At 39.1% G+C, this 21,555-nt stretch overlaps 1 protein-coding gene across 1 annotated transcript in view; it reads right to left on the reverse strand.

The window, feature by feature from the left end:
- Nucleotides 1-283: 283 nt before the first annotated feature.
- The window catches only part of PPP1R14C (protein phosphatase 1 regulatory inhibitor subunit 14C), a 48,112-nt gene continuing 26,840 nt past the window's right edge, over nt 284-21,555 (reverse strand). The window contains exons 2-4 of the mRNA XM_088537056.1: nt 12,685-12,768; nt 11,349-11,381; nt 284-1,605 (exon numbers count right to left, since the gene is read on the reverse strand). Coding sequence (XP_088393182.1) covers nt 1,531-1,605; nt 11,349-11,381; nt 12,685-12,768 — 192 coding nt within the window. The 3' untranslated portion in view covers nt 284-1,530. The remainder of the gene's footprint in view (nt 1,606-11,348; nt 11,382-12,684; nt 12,769-21,555) is intronic.

Genomic DNA, 21,555 nt, shown 5'->3' on the forward strand with positions numbered 1-21,555 from the left:
AGAGCATTTATCTGAAAGAAGTTCCTTGCCTGCTTTTAACCTTCAAGGCACCGGGAAGGCCTCATGTGCATGTGACTTTCAAAAGTGAGGCCATGCACCAGGTTACAGCATTTCTGCTAAGTGATACGGAGAGAGGGTTTTTGCTGCACAGTAAAAGCCAGCTAAGGGCCTATAGGCCCGTTTCCAGGTACTTACCAGCACACAGGCCTCTCTTTACGGTGATCGAGTCCATGTCACCAACCTACTCAGCAACAGTATTCTTGTAAAGTGTACACATAACAAGTCACAAGTTGTTCCATTTATTTGAGTAAATATCTGGTAAATAAAACCATTGGTAAACATTACAAAATTAAATACATTAAAAAAGCTTGCCAGTATACATAAAATTCACAAACATGTACTTCTTTTGAAAAATAAAATATGTTCAGAGCACCCTTGATATAAAATGCCTGTCTTGTGTCACCTACCAGTATATGGTAGCTTATGGAACATTTTAGGACATTTTTCAGGAGGGAGCAGGGATCTCTCTTCCATCTTTGCTTTTAGAAGTAAGAGAACCCAAGTTAGGATGTCTCCCTACATCTCAGGGCAAAACCATAAACAAACACTGTCATATTCTTTTTCTACCTTGATAGAGAGAAACCTGCATTTGATTAAAGCCACATATCTAAATACAAGATAGTGCTTTTAGTTCTTTTTCATAGCACTGCCTTTTTCCGCCACTGTGAAGCATTTTTCAATTGGTGATAGACATTTTTCTAGATATCACTGAAGGCTCTTATTTGGTGTTAGATAATACCAAGTTCCAAGACACCATGAGGTGAAGAGGAAATGATCTGGCAAAGCATCAAAGTCAATAAAATAACTTTAGTTCTAAAAATTAAGCCCTTAAAATTCCCAGTTCTCGTATGCTGTGGTCTTAATAAGGAGATATGATGAAATTCTTCACTGGGCTGCTTTAAGGGTATTTAGTAAAAATGGCAGCACTCATTTTAGCAATCTTAAACTGTTGCCTTCTGGTAGTAAATTTGCAATAACCACCATTTAAATAATTTACTGTAACAAATTTTTCCTTCCATCCATGTGAAACAGTATTCACAACCCACTTTATAATTTATGTACAGACAAGCACAAGAAACTTGACATCCATGAGTTAAATGTACAACCAACTTAAAAAATGTTATTCAACTAGTTGCCAGGAGAAGTCTCCTAGCACTGCAAATTTACAAGATCTTCTGATTCACCATGGAGGCTGGCTGCCTCTCATCACTAACTCTTGGATTCTTCTCTTGCTTCAGTAATCCTCATGTGAAAGTTGAGCAGCATCCAAAATGTTGATATTCTTGATAAAAAAAATGACACTTAAAAAAAAACCCTTAGAATACACAAAAGAACTTCCTTGAGTAAAAGTCAAAACTGAATGAAATCAAAAAATTTGTGGAGATAGACAACTATTTTAATAAAGGTCTTATATTCAAAGTCCAATTTCCCTTGCTATGTCTTTTACAGAGCGCTACTACTTGGAGTTACTTATATACTCTTCTTTTGAGGGGGACTGAGTTTCCTCATTCCTCTTATCCGAGTTAGCAGCTCTTTGATAAATTCCTAGGAAAAAAGATTAGAAAATATAAACAGTTTTTATGATCCCATAATACGACAATTTTGAGTTAAAAAAAAATCAAAGCAAGCTGTACATTTTTAAGCTTTTACTACTAAGCTGGAATTTCTCTGGCCTGATCTTCATGAACCTTAAGTTATATGCATACTCCCATCGTATAGCAGAGATGCAAACTATCAGTTTTTCCTCTGCATGTTTAGGATTAGCTGCTAGTTATCTTCCATCCCTCTGCTACATCACCTACCACCTTGTGAATCAGGTAGACCTATGACTGGATGCAGTGTAAGCAATCATGGCAGAATTTCACAGTCAGTTTAATCCTGCATAGAAATCAGCACCCCTGCCAAAAGAGGTGTTTCTCCCACCATTTTCCATGCTGGCACTAGTGTTCTGTTTGGGTGCACAGTCGGCTGTAACACAGAGCTGATACGGCTGAAAACTCAACAGTTTGTCTGTTGCCCTGGTACTTTTCAAGCTGTATCAGCTCTCTGACCAGTTTCAGCACTCAGCCCTACGCAAACGCTTGTGTGTAAGGCAGGAAAAGTAGCCCGAGGTAGCAACACCAGGTGAAACTGGTCATGGAGCTCAGCTAACAACACTAATCTGGAAAAAATACATTCATGGAGCCAGTCTTTACCAGAGTGATAGTTCCTCAACTTCAGTGTTCTTTCTTATTTAAAATTGTGTGGGAACAGAAGCTGATAGAGTTGCACCTGTACTTGAAATTATTTTGGCATACATTTTCATAGTAAAACCTGCAGGTATATTAAAAGCAAAGTCATCTCATTATTGTCACAATAGTAAAATAATGTTTACCCATAGTACCATATATATCCACAGAAATGTTCTTATCTTGAAATCATTTAAATATAAACGTGCAATGTAATTATGGATTTAGTCAGTCAAGTTGAAGTGAAAGGACAAAAGGCGCGACTTCCTAGCTGATTGCCTGAGGTTAAAAATTCCAGAGAACAAGGTCACCACCTGAATGACAACACAGTACAGCTGCACCATGGTTACAACTGCACTAACTGTGGCTGCAGGTAACAGCAGCAATTCCCGAGCAGCACAGGCATCAGCATGGGTTATAAACGCTCACCAAGAACCTTATATATCCTGACTGCTGTTCCCAAACTAGCTAGACCACAGCCAGCACGAGAATACATCTATGCATATCAATATCACACCTCCCATCTGGGTAAGTGCGTAGCCTAAAGAGTTGACTGGGGAAGCAGATTTGTTAAGACCTCACATCCTCCCTCTCCACCTCTTTGAAGCTGTATTTTTCCACACATGCACAAGCCCCTGCAACAATATCCACTTAAAGTCTGTCGGAAAAACAGCGCTTAAACATTCAAAGGTCAGAGAAAGGAAGGAGACATTTTACTACTGAAGAATCACAGTATTCAATGCATTACGTATTGATTCTGCATTATCTTTCATCATCCTTTTATCCTGTAAAGCCCTGCTAGAACAATACAAGACAAATGTGGCATGGTGGTGTTTGAAGGGTATAAATATTCTTCAGGAATTTTTTACTATAGTACTTAAATGAAAATCTGCAATGAAATCATTGCAGAATTATATTTTATAATGTGTTCTTAAAAGATTTTTACTTAGAATTAAAACATTTAGTATTGTATCACAGACTGCATAAATTATTTCACCATCTCTACCCCATCCTAGCACATCAGGTTAGGACAAAGGAACAGGGGGCAAGGTTTGGAATCCTGTTCTTCCTTTTGAACCACTTGATTAGTCTTCTGTTAAAGCTACAAACACTCTACCCATAATTTGCCTATCATCTAAAAAACATCGCAAGTAGAAACTGTTCGACTGCTTCACGGAAGTAAAAAGCAAAAGAGATTTCAAGAACGGGCATCTGCAGACTCAACAGGGAAACCCATACTTGTTATTTGGATTGCATCCTGATGGGATATCCTCATCTGAAGGGCAATTTTATCATTTGTTTGCCCATGCTCTCCCATACCTAAAAGGAATTTGCTCTAGGCTTCTTTCAATATGACATGCAGCCAGGGGTTAGTTGATTTTCAATAGGACATAACAGCTAGAAGCAGCAAGGGTCAGGAGGGATATGAGAAGACAGTAGAAAAAGAAAAATTGCTATAAACTAAACAGGGAATACAAGAAGCGAGTTCCTTCCCTCTCTTTTTCCCATTTCTCAGAAGTGGCACCACAAGCACCTTCTTTCGCAAAATAAGGTGTTTGCTTGAAATTTCCAATATTAAGGACTTATAGAAACTTCTTAGTGCTGTCATCAGAGAATCAAAATAAACTAAGCAGTTGGGGGCAATACCCTAATGAGATCTGAAGGAAGTGAGGCTGTTCTTAGGGAAGAGAAAGGCAATCACATTCACCTAAAAAAGTATAATATGTTTCATTCCTCAGGAGCTCTTTTGCTTGCAAAACAGGATTGAAATACTGGGCAGTAAGGCTCAACAAGAACATTTTGACAAACATTTCACATAATGCAATTACACCCACAGGTCTGCAAACCAGAGCCCTGGTTCAGTACAGTTCTGATTTGCTTTAAGCATCATGATGCTTGCATTGAGCCTGCAGTTGTTAATACAACTGTGCTCCAGTGCTTATGCCCTTCCTTGTTACTCTTCTGCAGTTCCCCGTCATGAAAAGGCAGTCTAGTAAAAGGTGCACATTTTTTTACATTTTTCTTCTGGCAGACAGAGAGAGAGACTTCTTAGCATTTTAATAAGCCTTCACTTTAAAACTGACTCAGCTTTATAACATAGAGTAATATCCATTTGTTTCCTTTAAACATCACTCAGAAAGAACAGTTTTTATTCCTTGTGGACATTTGAGTTGCAGCTTAAATAGAAGGCCTAATATCCACATTTATCAGCCTCACACACAAAAATGATTTTATGCAGAGCTCATTTTCTTGAAATCCTCTCTAGGAGATAGACTGTAGTTAAGTGTCATACATATAAAATCTGATCATGTATCAAAACAAATTAAAAGTAACTCTGTAATGCAGGCTGGGTTATCTAGTTCTTAATACCTGTTTAATTCTCACACTTGGAAAACACTTCACAACAATTCAGTTAAAGATTCAAAAGCTTACAAATTATTCCCTGAAGGGCTACAAACAGACCTGCAGAGAACGCAGAGTTATATTTAATAAAAGAAAAATCAAGTACCACTGGATAATGGAAAAAAAAAAAAACACACACGCACAAGAATTTACACAAACGCAGTTTAAATTATTCTATAGGTTTTCTGCAAGGATACCACTTTTACATACAGTTTCATTGCAAGTATGGAGATTCTTGTTAATTTATAATATATTATATTATTGTTTCTAGGTGACAATTTTTTTTAATTCTAAAGGCAAATTTAAATGAGAGAGAGACAGAAACTAAATCTATAGTTCATTTGAACTCATTTATATTCAGCCTTAGGCATTTGTCTTCTCCCTTCTATAATGCTTTCCCTAGAATCAAAGGCATTCACTTCAGCAAAAGCATTCATATAATGAAGAATAAAAAAAATAAAGAAAGCAAACAAAGGTGAAATGATAATTCAGCAAAGGGGAGAAAATCACCTCTTTGCCTTGGAGGTGAGATTCAGTGTTTTAATGAGGTCATTTGACAGACAATGAATTCTAGGCTTCCGATTCAAGTCTTCCAATTAATTCTGGAGACTAATTAGACTCTGTCTCTCCAGATTTCTCTCCCACAAACAGAACACATGTAATAGGAGTAGTTCTTAAACTGAAATGTAGGGTTTCCAGTGTTCCTGCTTGACTAGAGCATGAAATGAATCCTAAAACAGCTTTCCTCTACAGCTTTGCTTCCTCACAGCCAAGGCAAAAACCAAGATAGAAATCTCCTGGGAATCTCCTGATGGATGCAATAAGGTCAACCTGGAGACTACTCCACACAACTATTTGAGAAGAAACCGAACAACAGCTCCCCGTTGCCTCTCAAATGGAGGAGAGAATGGAAGTCTCCTTTCAAACACCTCCCCTTCCCCAAGCTCAAACCTTGAGCTGATCATAGCGAAAGAAGGGAACTATTGAGGCTGAAAATGATTCACAAGAAAGGGGCCAGAAGTTGCCTTCCCTCAGCAAGAGCTGGCAGGGCATCTCTGCAACCTCTCAATCACACTAGCTCCATGTGGCTTCTCCAGCCTGGCCACCACAGCAGTTTTCACGTCTAAGACGACGTGCGCTGCCAAGGAAGGACTACACAGAGCAACTCAGCTTACCAACATGCCCTGGGCAGTGTTGGCCAACAACACAAAGCTTAGCTATGGTCAGACACCAACTCCAGGTACCCTCTAAGGCAGTAACATGTAAACAGGCATGACTTATTCTTGTCAAAACACTGCTTTCTTCTCCATTCTTATAGTATTGCTACGAGCGCTTACAAGATATATTCCTGAGTACTTGTAGAAGTGAAAACATGCAAGTTTAATTCTCTCTAACACTGCAGTAGAATATAGGACAGATCTCAGCAGGCATACTAACAGTTTTACTTCACTGTATTCTTTGGTGGTCAAATGCATGAAAGAAACCATGTTGCTTGTTTGTTTGCTTTTAGAAATGCACTTTTTTTCCCCATATCCATGTTTCTTAACTTTTTTCTTTACCTATTTAATTTCAAGTAATATGGACCAAAAATTCAGCTACTGTGGCTTAAAACATTGATCACCCAGCAGCTGAGATTCTGGCTCCCCTGGATGTAATATTACTAAATCAACTGAACTAATAATATTACTAAGCTTAGTAATATTATTAAGTATTACTAAGGTTTTAAGTGAGGCTGGCCAAAGAGATGGTTTATCTTCAGTTACTATTGCTTAGAAAAGTTTCTTAGGTATTGCTGCTTTGTGATTGTATTAAAATCAAATAGTAATATGAACTTGAAAGAATTTGTAAGATAGCATGACCAAAAAAAGATACAATCCTTCAAAAGTTTAGAGGCTCATTTTCAAAGAATTGAGCTTTCTATTCAGGTCTGCATGCTAAATACATACATTATGTGAAGACATACTCAAAATAGTTCTAAAACCACAGTGCTTGAACAACTCTAGAAAGCTGTATCACAAGCCTCTCATTTGCTCCAATTAGGAATAAAGCTTCAGGAAACATATAGTTAGGGAAAAACATCTCCCTTCATCTCCATTTCCCTAAATGAAGTGTACATATCTGCTGAAATATTCTACCCACTGAAGTAACCCTGTATATGCTGCTGACTTAAATCTCTGGTCCAAATTCTTCAGAGAATATGCATAGCAATTTAACACAGAGTTTTTGGGCATCATATTGAAAATTGTTTTTAATTATATGTTCCAACTATGACATAAGAACTATGACTTTTATGACCCAAGTGATGCAACATGGTCTCCATTTTTTCCCATTTTGCACTGAATAGAGAAATACACTAACAAGATGTTCTGATTAAATTTAATTCTGCCTGCTTGAGCAGAAAAGACTACTAGACCATTTACCTGAAACTTTGTATATTTCTAGGAGAAAAGAAAGAACTAAATAAACCCCAAACCTTATTTATCTAGTGCTCTTCAAACACGAATTTTCTCTAGACATTGGATAGGTCAAATACTTCTTTCAAGCCAGTATACATACAAATTGCCTAGTCACTTGATTTCTCTCTTGTAGTAGTTTAGAAGCATCGTAACACCAATTGCTTTGGCAGTCCCTCTTGCTCTAATCCAGATTTGTTACAAGTATTTTTGATTTTCTCCATAGGCTAGTTTTTAAATAGGTTGACTTGTTATTACCAGTAGTAAAGATGTAATGACATAGATATAGTCAGCTTCTTTCAAAGCACATGTCTTAATAATATCTCATTTATTTAATACCCACAACAGTCTTCTTATTCTAAATAAGAGTCTATTGTCAAAATTCAGAACTCTATTTTCCTGACTAGCTTTGTTAAATTGCTTTGTTACATTTATCAGTGATAGGAGATTCCAATTCCATGTGTCCTACACGAAAGTCTCCAACAAATGGAGAGAACACTTGATACAAGTCAGGGTGGGATTTTGCACAGGGGCCAGGTGACAGAGGGAATCACTGGCTGCTCTGGCGATTCAGGTGATGCAGAAGGAAAGCCACAGAATTTGGATCTGAGATTTATTTATGCCACTCCTTTTCCAGAACCTAACATACCCTGTAAGTTTATGCAGCCCAAAAAAACAAAGAAAATGAAAAAATGTTCTCTTACACCAAGTCTTGGCTTACGTCAAGACTAGATGATGTGTACTTTTGAGCTATATATGATAGTAACAGAAGAGAAAAGCAAAAGAAGAGACAGTGCACACTGGCTGAAGAATAATTCTAGCATCATTTAATTTTGTATGATTGCCACAATTACATAACAAAAACTTTGTCCACATCTGAGATCTCTGTGAGATTTGCAACTTTTAGCCAAAGTTGAGTCACACAGCTACTCAATTTTTCTTCAGCAAATGCAACTTTACATCATGCAAGGAGATGCTGACTCAAGTGAAAAATATGTAGTATAAATACGAATCACATATTGCGGTGATTAACACCAATGAGATTATACACTTTCCAGTTTTCAAGCTAACAAATGCATCTCTTAGCCACTCTTTTTTGATTATTATGATTGTAGAAACAGACAAGTTGGCAAGTTGTGCCCAGAAATTATTTTTACTGTCTGGCACTTTTTACAAAGCTAACTTTTAATACTGAATGACGCTGTGCATCAAAATAGGACATCAAACTTTTGATTTAAGGATCACTAATTTAAACTTGGTATTATCCAAAAAACATATTAACAGAAAAACCATACTAATCAGCACTTTCCTGATTAACCTTTATAGCTCTGTTTGCATAAGCTAAGTGATTCCTTACAACAAGGTTAAGACTTTAAGTAAGTTTATATACAGATTAAACAACAGTTGCTGCTACCTTCAAAGACCTTTAAAAGGTTTTATAGAATATTTAGGAGTCTAGCTATATTTCACTTGGAAGAAAGTTTTCCTAGAAGTTCCTCATAAATTACTGCCAGCCACTATCTTTAGTCAATTTATTACAGAAGAAGACATTCTAAATCCCTGCTGTCTATCAAGCGATCTGGATAAATCTGTTCCTTTTGATGGAAAATCAATGTAGAAAACATGCACAAACTCAGTCTTTGCAACTTCTCAGTCTTTGCCTAATCTTCAGACTAAGTAAAACTGACTTACTTAAGATATCTCACCCACAAAAATAAACTCATGTAAGAATTTATTATATATAATTTATTACATAAATTATGTAATTTATATATGCTATAAATTTATACTATAATTACTGTAATTATATATATAATAATAAGCTCAAGTTACTGAGCTTTCTGTTTGTAGTAGTTTTCCCTATTTATGAATAGCGTGGACATCATACTACAGAATTTTTCCCTAGTTCAAATTTAGGAGTATAGCCTTTTTCAAACTATAGTACTCTTGACGCTAAAATCTCTGGCATACTCAAGTTCAGGAGAAATTCCAGCAACTCACATCCATTCTCTGTTTTCCACAAATCTCCTAGAAATCCCTTCAAAAACCTCAATAGTTTTGAATGATCTGCAAATTGGAAAGGATTTCAAATTTTCTAGAAGAGGTATGTATCCACATAAAGCAAATTTAAGCCTCATTACAGAAAGCTTTTTTTAGTCCACAGATGACAAGTAAAAAAATCACTGTTTTCAAATGACCTAAATTAGCAGTCATGTGATATTACTGGGTTTATCATGCTGCAGACGGGGAAGAAAAGCTGCTGTTGTGAAGACAGCTCTAGGAAATAACTCCCAGTCTAGACTCTTCACTGACTGGATTGAGTACTTTTCTCAACTGTGCTGTCTCAAAAGATTGTCAAGAAAGATGGATTTCTGCCCAGATAGAAGAGATGCTTCCATTCCATCAACAGAGGACTAAAGAGCCAAATCAGGAGTTCAGTGTTAAAATATCATCTTGACCCTATTGCCCTGTGAACAGTTTAGCATCAACACACATATTCAGGATGTTATTTCACAGGAATTGCCATACCAACTTACTTTACCTGCTCTGCACAAAGATCTCCTGCACATCTATAAATAAGCTTTCTAGTGGAATGCTAGCAAAAGTCACTATCATCTGTCATGAACTCTCATTAGAGCCCTGCCATTTGTTCTTGCATGAAGTGACAAACTTCAGAGCTAGAAAAATAATAATTCATAATACGTGCTCAGAGAAAGAGCAAGCAACATAATCCTAGCGCATGCCTACCGCATCCTCCTTCAAATAACACAAGGCTATAAAAGGTCAGCACATGAATGGCTGTTAAAGTCCTGGTAACTTTTTCCTCTCGCTTCCTCACAACCTCGACTTTCTTCAGCTATATTCTGACATGAGCCATGTCAGCCTCCAGGCCATTCAGATCTACGGTATAAAGAACAACAAAGCCCACACCTGCTGCGTAAGGTGGACAGGAGACAACTATAGTGCAGCCTCAGTACAGTGAGACATCTGAAAACTTGACATTTTTGCTTGGCATCTCCATATCAAGAGGTGTGTGTCACCACCTAGAAAGAAACCAAGGAAGAGCAGAGCACAAGCTATACAGGTGCTGTCGTGTAAGCCATTCTGGGTCAATCCCCTGTACTGTCATAAAGTTATTACCAGCAACTCCAATAGCAATTACTAAAGAACTTCCCAAAACTACCATAAGAATCAGTAAAAATGGAAAGGTCTCCAAACAAACAGATATGCTGGGAAGTGTCCATTTAACAGAGGCGGCTCTTCCTGATAGTCAAATTGTCTTTAAGCAGCTTAAGGGACTCCAGCTACAGACATTATACCACTGCTTGACCTGAAAGAGGAACCAAGCTATGTGCAGCTTTTTTCCAAAAAGGAAAACCCAACTCCTAGTCAAATCCAACTAAGAAATTGCTAACCAGGGTAGTTCTATACACCATCCAGTCTATTAAATGTTACTCAGTGCCTGCTGATCAGAAATCACTGTCTTTATACACTGAACCAAGACACTGACCAACAACTTAGGCTTTGTCACCTGCTTTTTAGCTCTATTTATTGCGCTTGTTTTTTTTTTTTTTTAATGAGTCCAAGTTTTTTTACAATACTTGTGCTTCCTAGTAAGCCTTCATTACTATGAGAAATAGGTCTTGTTGGCACTGTACAAGTTAAGGGACATTCAAGCTGAAATTTGAATACTTTTAAATAAATCCTGTTACTTTAGGTTGTCTCACTATTGTATTAAGTCCATTTAGAAAGACAGTTAGCTGAGTTGTGTATATCTGCTTACCAGTTCCCAGAATAACCAAGTTTATTGCCATACATAAAAATGAATATTTTCATACTGAAGAGCATACCACACATCAAGCTGAAATTTCATGCAAATAGAGTAGGGCCTTGTTTTTAACTATGTGATGGAAACTGTGCTGAATGCCCTTGTATTTGGATAGCTTTAAATATCGTTAAAAGTAGTAATGGCATTACAGAACGTAATATCAAAATTTCAATGGAATGATAAGCAGTTGCCCCAAACAGACCAATCCTAATCAAGTGACAGACAGTAATATTTCCAAGAAATAAAATCCCAAGCCCTTCATCTCCTCATGAATATCCCTACATTTACTTTAGCATAAGAAAAAAAAAAAGTTACTTTAGCTTAAGCATAGTACACTTTCCATAGACAAATGGTATTTAAGAAAAGTCATTTTACCTCTGTTGGTTTGTAGCAATCTACAAGAGTTTCCTAGAAGCAAAATATGAAAGTGTCAGTTTAAATACAGATAACAGTGAACTCAAATCTACAGTACGAAACCTGGCAAGGGAGTGGAAAAGGAGAAAAGGAGCAAGAATCACAAATCACTGTATGAAGATGCTACCAAACTCTGAGTGTCATAGCAGATCACCTCTATTCCCAAGGTGGGTCTGAACAATTTATGACAGGAGAGAAGTAACAGCTGCTTCCTCTAAGCTGGAAGATATAAAATCCCTCTCTCCCAGAAGACTGGGGAGAGGAGAATCCAAGATCATTTCTCTCAGCAATACATGTAAAAGGTAGTGAAATGCAGAAATACTGACATTACTAGGTCAGGGACTCCCGGTAGGGCAGTGGCAGCAGCTAGTTTGGGCAGAAGCAGCAAAGCCATGTAAACAGCTTGGGGACATACCCCAAGAGCTTGTAGCAGGGCAACAGGCACCGAGAAAAGGTGCACTGCAGTCAGATGCGACTGCAACGCTGGTGCATCCAAGCACCAAGTTAGTCATCTCCTAAAAGAGAGCTGAGGCGCAAACCATTCCTTGGTAACTAGTTTCTGCCCATCTGAAACCATTATAGAGAGCATCATATTGTTTCTATGTATGTCTCAAGAAAGACAATCATATTTCTTTTCCATTTCTCCTCATTCTTCCATTCATCATCCTTGATCTCAAGCAGAATTCAGGCAATTAACTAATTCTGGGGTTGGATTTGTGTATTTTCTGCAGACAGGTTCTGTATTTGCCTACTAATTCCTCTTGCTCACCATCTTGATCCTTTCCTCACACTTTTATATGGTTTACGCCAAGATAACTTGATGGGTTCTACTTACTAGCTGGTACAGCTAGAGAAAAAAGAGAGTTTCCAGTATCCTGAAAAAAGGAGGGATATCTGGTCTATATATAAAAGCATATTTATTTCTGATGCTGTGGTAAATCACAAGAATTATCTGTTTGTTATAATTGATTCCCAGCCACACAATTTTCTATGTTCTTTATTATATTCAAAAGACAAAACACATGAAGGAAGAATTAGGTCTTTCTAACTTGTCTCAGCTTACTTTCCTGTGTTACAATATTATTTGAAATTTTGTTTCCTCCTACTATCACCTAACTTCCAGAAATATCATATTCTGAGGGATCTTGATTACCTTCATACAGACTGTGTTAAACTCAGAACTAGGATCCTCTCAGTTCTACTTCTATTTTCATTGTGGATCTGATCAAAACTAAAGATACAGGCCCAGGCGCATTGACTCAGCCCCACTCAGGTTTAATATGAGAAACAGTTTTACCTGTAATTTGAGAGCTCTTTCCTCTTCATTGGCTGCATCAAGAAGGTCATCAATGTCGATTTCTACATCTGGCATCTCTTCTTCCTGAAAAGGGAAAATTCCCATTTAGCGCATAGAGGTATCTCTCAGCTAACCACAAAAGCTGATCTGGCAATCTTCTGATAGCAGACATTTGCCAGGACTCAGAGAAGAAGGAAATCACTAAGGAAAGATGTCATGATTTGTTGCTCCAAGGCCAGCAGTAAGCTAAGCCCCAGTCAACCAGAAGGTGATGGCTCTTAAGCAACCCTTCCCTCAAGTCAGGGGCTTGTGTTACTAAGCCATGACTAGCAGCACAAGTCTGCTGTTCTCCAAGTACTAGGAAAGAAGATGTAAAGAAGAGAAGAGGTCAGGGAAGGGGATGCAGATTAAAAACTGCAGCAAGCTAAGCAATGCTTTGAAAACATTCTTGATGGGACTGCTTATTTTCTTATATTATGGCCAAACTCCCTTTCTAAAAGTTGGCTTATAAGGAGAATATATAACTCCCATCAGAAGAATTCAGATTTCCAGAACTTGCACTGGAGCAAGAAATCTAATGCATAAAATAGTTTTTTATTCAGCATTTTCCTTTTTCTGTCTCCTTCCCAGTATACTGGTCCTTTTGTATCACCAACGGATCATGTTGTTTCATGAGATACAGCAGCAATTTACACATTCTGAAGCATCTTTGGGTATATAGTTCAGGAATATCACTTCTTGTTGCTGTTGCAGTTACACTAAATAAAATTTGGACATTTTTGCATTTTCTAAGCATAACACTTCAAAATGGCAAGGACAGGTTCAAAGCTCTGTGGCTTCAGAACCACCCCGCACATACGAACATCCTAGTCTCAAACCCTCTGCCACGCTGGGTCCTCCCCACACAGACACCCTGGCATCACAGCCACACAGCTTCTCCATCTCCCTATTTTCACCAGCTAACACACCCACGCTCCGAGTCTGCCCTCTCTCATCTCCCATGTGCACGGCAGCCTGACCTGCCCCCAGCACCCAGATTGCTACCTCTGTACTACCCTGGCATTTCCTAAATGACGAGAGGGACCTGGAAGTGTCCAAAGTCACAGGAAAGCATTCTGGGACCAAAGACCACTATCTATAGCAGAAGCTGCGTCCTTCTACCCAAAGACCCTTCAAGATCCTTAAAAATGCATCTTGACAAAAACAGTTTTGAAATAATTTGGCAGTTCTAACAGCAAGACTAAACAGCAACAAGTAGCAACAAGTAATATTAGGGCATACTCCTCCACTGGATTAAAAATAGTAATAATAATAAAGCATTAGTGATGAAAAAAACATTAGCAATGAAGCTACTTGCCAGCTAGCATGTTCACTCTTTTTCAACATGTATTTTAGGAAGGAACTGTGGGCATTTACTAAATGAAGCATGAAAATATTAGTTACTGAAAGATACAAGGGCGTTTTGTAATCTAGTGCTATAGACTTTTTAACAATTTATAAAAAAAAAAAGGGAGAAAATAAAAATCCTGACATACTGCCATGTGATTAAGTTACATTTTCTATAATAGGTTACGTAGATCTCCATCACTTCACCTCAGATTTGAACTTCGATACTCAAGAGAGAGGGAGGTAACTCCTGCTTTTACTTTTGACTGAACAAACAAGCAAGCACTTGCATCAAAACTTTATTCTCTGCTGAGCTATTACTGTGCCTGCAATATCTCAGAGTTCAATACAAGCTATGAGCAAAATGTCGAGGTCAGGAGCATCAGCAGGCCACTGCAGCTGCAATGGCAAAGGGAAAGAAAGAGCTGCTGCATCTTCTGTTTGCCTGATTCTTAACAGGCACCAGTGAGACAGATGTGGTCAGTCCCACTTGAGTTAAACAGTTAAATAAAGGTTAGACTGGGCCAAGCCTGGAAGGGTTTGTATATAGCCAAAGGGAGTTTGTTATTGCCATTAGGCTGTACTAGAATCCTAAGGACTGCAACCTTCCACTTCAGTGAGAGGGAAACTATTGTAAATAGCAGGTGAGGGGAAAAAAGCAACACACAAAACAACAACAAAAACAGAAGAAACAACACAAAGCAGCTGACAGGCAGCATCCCACAGGCAAGCTAAGACAGAAGAGGTATAGGGGTTATGGGTGAGAATACCCATCAGGCGAAGCACTGCAGGGCACGGGGAGCGAGCAGAGACTCTCCTTTAAGCGCCCGCGCCAGCGAACATTAGCAATGTAGGCAGGTTTCACTTGAACATTCAGAAGTCCAAAAATACTACCGAAGCTGACTTCTGAGCTATTTTATGCAACTTAAATTACCATGAGGCTGTCTTCCAGTTAAAGATTCCAATTAAAATTATGCATCCACAATCAAAAACGCAACTTCGTATTTAAAGAAAGCCTGGTTAAGGGGAGAAGAAGAAGATAACAACTAAATCAAAGCTGTTTGCAACACAAAAGGGCTGATGGTGTCTATTGACTGGTATGAGATACAAAGGATTATTAACATAGGTGGCAAAGACGGCACAAAGATATTTGGACTCTGAGGGCAAAGGACTTGTTCGTTAATTGCATTAGGAACAAGTATCCATATAAATGGTATAACCCAATTACTGCATGATCATATGTCTTCCCCATCCCAAAATATACAGTATATATATGGTAGCTATGTCATAGCAGCCATTGTGATCTAATGAGAGAATATAAAAATCACTTATTTCAGTTGATCCACGGGAAATGGATCATACAACACTAATGTTGATTTATAGTAGGTTGCAAAGTCAATAACCAGTGAACAAATCTGAGAAGCAGTTCTCACAATGACACAATCCCTATCATGCAATTATGTGCTGCTTTCTCCCCCATTAGACACTTATCCAATTAGTGACCAGTTGAAGGATACACCAAGTACGTGGCCTCACATCCCTGAGCACATGTAATCCAGTCTTGTCTCCAGCTGAGAGTTAGAAATGCTTGTGTTGCATCTAAGATGTTCTGAACAGAGTAGTCGCCTTTTCCCAAGCATCAAGTTTAGCTTTCTTCATCACTTTCATTTATTAAATGAAAGTGCAGAGAAAATAAAAGACAAAGTTACCAAATTTGCCCATGCATTTTGTGATGAGGGTCCTATTGTTTCTGAATACTCAGGATTTATTTGTAGTATTGCAAATATTTATAGCCACCTTCTCCTGTGATGAGTCAGTCTTCAAACAAGACCTCACATGGGTCAAGGTAAGCACCCAGAAAAGGTGAGAAACCAAATGTACACCTATCAACACAACAGCATAAGCAAGCTGCGCGGTGTCTCATAGGAACATCAAGCACTTCTGCATCTACATAACACAGATACATGGATAATAGTTGGTGACATGGTGATTTATCTATACAGCCTGGGTCTGATCTACCCTGTCCCTGAGGTGAGGAGTTGGGCTATGCCCACAGCCCTGCAGCCACCACTAGAGGGGGGTAACACTTTGCAATCCTAGCGAGGTCCCACCAAGCTGCTGGTAGAACATGGAAAGCTCTTCCAAGCCCTCGAGGGAGTTCCCGCTTCTGGATAAGAGCAATCTTTAACTTCTGTCCTCAGGTATGCATTTTCCTCTGCTTCTGTTGTAAAATGTTATGTCCTCTATTTTCCCTCGCTTTGGGTTTGTTCCTGCAAAATCCTGCCTCCTCTGTTTCTGTTTTGGTGGTATTGTTGCCACTCCTTTCCAATGTCCCTTTGCTCCTCTGGCCAGCCCAGTTGAGCTCCTGAGCCCAGAAGTGAGCCATGCTCAGCTCCCAGGTACTGTCATTAGTACAAATTAGTGCCTGCAAAGAAGAATTGCAAAAGGAGTCCAGCCCTTCCCAATTGCCTATTTTGAAGCATGTTCACAGAAGACAATCTTCACAGCTGGTTGCCAAACTTTAACAAGTTTGGGCACATGATAGGCTTTTGCAGGAGAGGAGGGAAGACATTTGATGAAATGGAGAACATTTGCCTAAACTGTCCACAGGCACCTCTAGCACAAAGCAAGTCTGGTCGCTCCCAAACGGCAAGATCAGACATACTAGAACTTGAATCTAAGATGTTGAAAATCCTCTAGATGATACGGAAAATACTGTCATTTTCTCCCAATTTCAGTCTCAACATCTGAAACAACTGAACTCTTACCTAAAAATCTTTCCAAGAAATTCCAGCTGAGACAGGTACCTACTGTGAAAATCTTTTCAGCTCAGATGATTTCAACCTGGCAAAGTTTAACATTTTAAAAGCATATGTTTCACTTAAGGCTAATGCCAAAAACAATGCTTGCAAGGCTCTGCAGGGAAGAACATGCATCTTACTGTGAAGCAGAAGGAGCGTGTAGGAAGGCATCATTAGCACATGGCAGTAAAAGTAACAGAAAATAAAGGCAGGTACAGTCAAACCTGCACTTGCTCAGCAGGCATGCACAAGCTGCATGGTCCAGAAATTAGATGTTAGCACAGCTTTAGAACTGAGAAAATACACCCTTTTAGCAGAGCATCTACATTCTGGTGCCATAGTATACTAACATGGCAATCAAACTTCCAGACGGGAGCTCACCCACATCCAGGTGAATGAAAGCTACCTCAAGCCTGTCTGCACCTGGAGATCCACCCTACATTGTTTAGCAGCTAAGTGGGTAAATAGTCTGAAACATATTCTTGCACGTTCTACTCCAAGCACATTCTACTCCAAGAAACTCATGAAGAGAAGACACTTATTGCAGACCTGTACCACGATCTCAGTGTCCCAGTTCTTAAGTGTTACCTAGTCATATCCCAGCCCCATGTCAGCACATGACTCAGGTGTGCATTGCTCCAAGCCAAACACATACTATGAAAAAAGAACAACAACTACAACATAGGATTACATGTTAAAGGGATACCTCCATGCCACCTAGACGATTGGAAGAGTGTGCCTGTCCCACATTCCAGTCAGTATGCACTCAGTTGGCATGGTGGGGAATATTCCTTTCTCCTTCCTCCCCTTCTTTCATCACAAACAAATGTATCCTTTTAAAGCACCCAATGCAAAATGCAATGACAGGTATGCATAAACAACCTTATTTTAAAATAAAACCAGAAATGTCTGGAAGGACAGTGCTGAGCGGGTGGAGAATATGACAGCGACTAGATCCCTTCACATTTTCCAGGCTAGTACTTTCTGTATAAGCCACACCTTCAACATATTGTTCAGCTACTTAAAATGATGTGTATGGACATGCTAATGACTCATGATAATACAAGTTCTGTTAGCTAAATTTTCTTAGAGCAGGGAGCTAACTCTTGACCACAAGAGTGCAAGGAAGAGAGAAGACTGAAACTCCCTCTTTAGTTATAGATTGGCAGTTCACTTACTATTGCTCTTGAAGAACTATGTAGCTTTCACAATATTGTCATCTGCGAAGATACCATCACAGCCAAACTGAGATACTCATATATTAGTGTCATTTATCAGCAGCCAAGTACAGCTTAGAACTTAGAAATGGTTAAAAAAGTTAGACAAACATTAGACAAACAGAATTTAAATGGTTTCTAGGAATCCCTTAAGTACTAGGGCATCTTAATGTTGCCATATATGTTGGAGTTAGATACAGCTGTAGGTTCAGAATTCAAATGCAAATGAAAGGAATACCAACAGGGCAAGGACTATACAACACACACAAAACTTTTCAAAATGAATACTATTAAAATAATTAACCCTAACTGATATTTTCAGTAAATAGGACAGGAGCACCTACCCGAGCTGACTGTTTCCATCTCCTGTCCAAGCTGGCTTGTTCTCCACTCTCAGAGACTGTGGACCATTTATCTTGGTTCTGAATTAGCACTGCTGGACAATGTCCTCTCCTCCTGGATCTCGAGTGATTAAAGAGCAGGTGAAGGGGCAATGACGCTATTTCAGGTGCTATCCTAAGAGTCTGTCCTTCTGAAGAAGTACCATGAATACTTCATTTTTTTATATAAAATAGTGCTTAAGTACCTCAACTAGCTACAACACAATCCTGATGCTTCAGTGATGCAGAAAGAAGCAACTGGGTTATGCTCTTACTGCAGCGTGAGCCCCCTTTATGGGCAAGTCGTTGTAAAAGAGGACAGGTGAAGGACCTCAACATCCAGAACAACACTTCATTTCACCCCCACCTCACTGAGTATCTTCACCCTCCCTCAGAAAACAAGACAGGAGCAGCTGCTGTGTCTACAAATGCCATTGCGGTTTTGCCTTCCTTTCCATTAGGAGGCTTCAGGGCAGAAAGACCATGAGAACACACTGGCATTTCCTCAGGACAAACTCCTTATCTAGTTTACATACTGGCCAACTGCTAAATTTAAGCCACACAGACTGTTCAACAGTACATTGTTAGCACGTATAACATTTTACCCTGTGCAAGAGGTAGGCAAAAAACCATGACTGACAGTTTCCAAAACCTAGTCAAAAATCAACTAGAATAGGGGAAAGAGAAGTTTAGTTAAAACAGAGTCAAGCAAGCATAAATACGGCTAATCCATTCACTGAAGAGAAATTACTCTGGGAAAAGTAGGTAGGAACAGCTTTGGAAGACATTTCAAAATATACAGGTTATGTAACTAAAGAATTTCAGAATTAGAGCAATAAAAACACCAGACTGTTCTTCCTGCTATGGGGTTTTGACATATCATTGACAAAATCTGTATGTTACATCTAAACTACATAAGTGCTACACAGTTTTGCCTACACCACTCAGGGAACAAAACATGGTACCACTTAGCACACAGTAAAAGTGCAAGCTGACCTTGAAAACTGCTGACCTCTTTATTCACAGCTGAAAGTTTAATAACAGTAGTAGCTGTAAAAGACAAATTGCCCCATTCAACCAGCCATTTCTGGGCCAGAACCTACACCCAGCGATGGTGGTAGCAGGATTTTCAGTTGGAGGATGAGGTTTCCAGGGGGTACTTTCATCAGCAAAGGTTACTTAGCCATTGATATTCATTGAGCACTTCTGCGACAGTGTGACTGCTGTCAGGGACACTTCAGTGTTTATACAGCCCGTATGAAATTGCCACAGTGACCTTGGTCAAATATTCTAAAACCTTTTCTCCAGATGAGGAAACTTTGGTTTCTTCCCAGTCCTCTATTTCCACAGGCCTCTGTTCTGCTTGCTAGCAGGGCCACAAAGCTGCTATTGAAAGCCTAATGCGCTAAGAGAGTTAGGCTGAAGTTTTATTGCACTTCATGCTCTGCCAGTTCAGTAGAGATGGGGCATGTCTAGCAGACACATTGCCCATTGCTGGTCACTCAGCCTCCTGTCAAGTCTTCTCGGCTGGCAGGCAGACTTTCCGCGCTCGTTCCAAAGGCCATGCTTGTGTACTTGGCCAAGCTGATGTGGGGTGGCTGCCACATCGCACCGAGCACGGTCTCCCTTTGGGAGCAGGAGATAGCTCTGCATGCATGGGTGCAGGCTGCAACTCCACTAACAGCCCGGAAAGCTTGTGCAGACATCTCACTCGGTAAAGGGAAATAACATAGCCTTTTACTTCTCCTCTCCCTATTTCTGTTCGATAAACTTTTCCCTCTCAGATTTTTTTTTAAATTATATGGGAGATATAGAAAAATCACTTATAAAGAATCAACAACAGTAACTTCTCTTCTAATTCGTTGCTAAATGGGCTTTTGTAAAAGGAAAAAATGAGTACATACATTACTTATTTTTTTTCAGCAAATGAATTTTGACAACAAATTTTCAAAGCAATCTATTATGTAGGTAACTGAAAATACTTATCCTGGGCCTCAAACTTGCTATTTTTAGTTTGGCATTTCTCTGCTCCTTGAATGGCTCACTGAAACTCTAGTAAGGGGTCACATACTTGCAGTACTGATTCCGCCCTGTCCATACACAGTAGTTCTTGTGAGAGCAGCTGTTTAGGAAGCACTTGTTCAGTTCTCCTGCCACAAAACATCTAGTAGTGAGAAACCAAAGCAGGCTCTGACTTGGAACAGAACAGCTCCTAGGAATCTCGAGCTAGCCAAAAATACAATTTGGCAAGCACTGCCTGCTTGGTTTTTGGCCCCATCATTCACTTCAATACTGATATTGGTTCCTTTGGGAAATGGAAGTTGAGTGTGAGACACAACTTGTTATTTTATCCCAAGGATATTTGATAACTTTAGAAAAACGTGAGAGTCCTGCAAAATCAGGGAGATTTAACTATGACATTGATGCAGCTGTCCAGTACAAGTAAAACATGGCAAGATCTCCTAAATAGAGAGAATACCTCATGGTGCTTTCCTGTCCTGCTGGTAAATCCTTGCTTATATCTACATGAAACAGTCTTTTCTTGCAGGTGCAGCTGCTAAGTTAGAAAAGGCACCTTTTCCCAACATTTGTATACAAAAATGCTTCTGAACCTCAACTTCTCCCACATTGTTCTATCCATTTCACAAGGGAGCCCCTTCTGATCACATGGGCATGCCTAAATACCCCAAGACAAGCAAAACTTCTTGGACTGCTGAAGAATCATACTCTGGCCAGCCAATTGCATTTCTGTCTTCACAGTGCTGCAATCCTGAAAATGGAAAATGAGCAAGTATCTTCTGACAGAGTCTGTAGATAATCTGAAACAACTGTTTTAAAAATGGATACTAGTTTAACTACTTGGCAGGGTAGCCTGTGGGTGCTGCAGCATCAGGACCTCTCATTTCACTCCAAGTATCCTGAAATGGTACACTTACGTGGCTGACTTCTCACTTTGCTGTGGTCAGCCTAAAAATTTGTTTTTCTTCTGCTTCTTCCTCAAGCCTTGTCTTTTTAGAGACAAATGATAAAGATATCAAAAAAAAATTAAAATATTTTCATCTAGTTTTCCCAGAGACAGAGACATAA

This window comes from Tinamus guttatus, unplaced genomic scaffold (genome assembly GCF_059628265.1).
Source record: "Tinamus guttatus ecotype Peru unplaced genomic scaffold, ASM5962826v1 Tinamus_guttatus_pri_ptg000716l, whole genome shotgun sequence".
NCBI classification, from domain to species: domain Eukaryota; kingdom Metazoa; phylum Chordata; class Aves; order Tinamiformes; family Tinamidae; genus Tinamus; species Tinamus guttatus.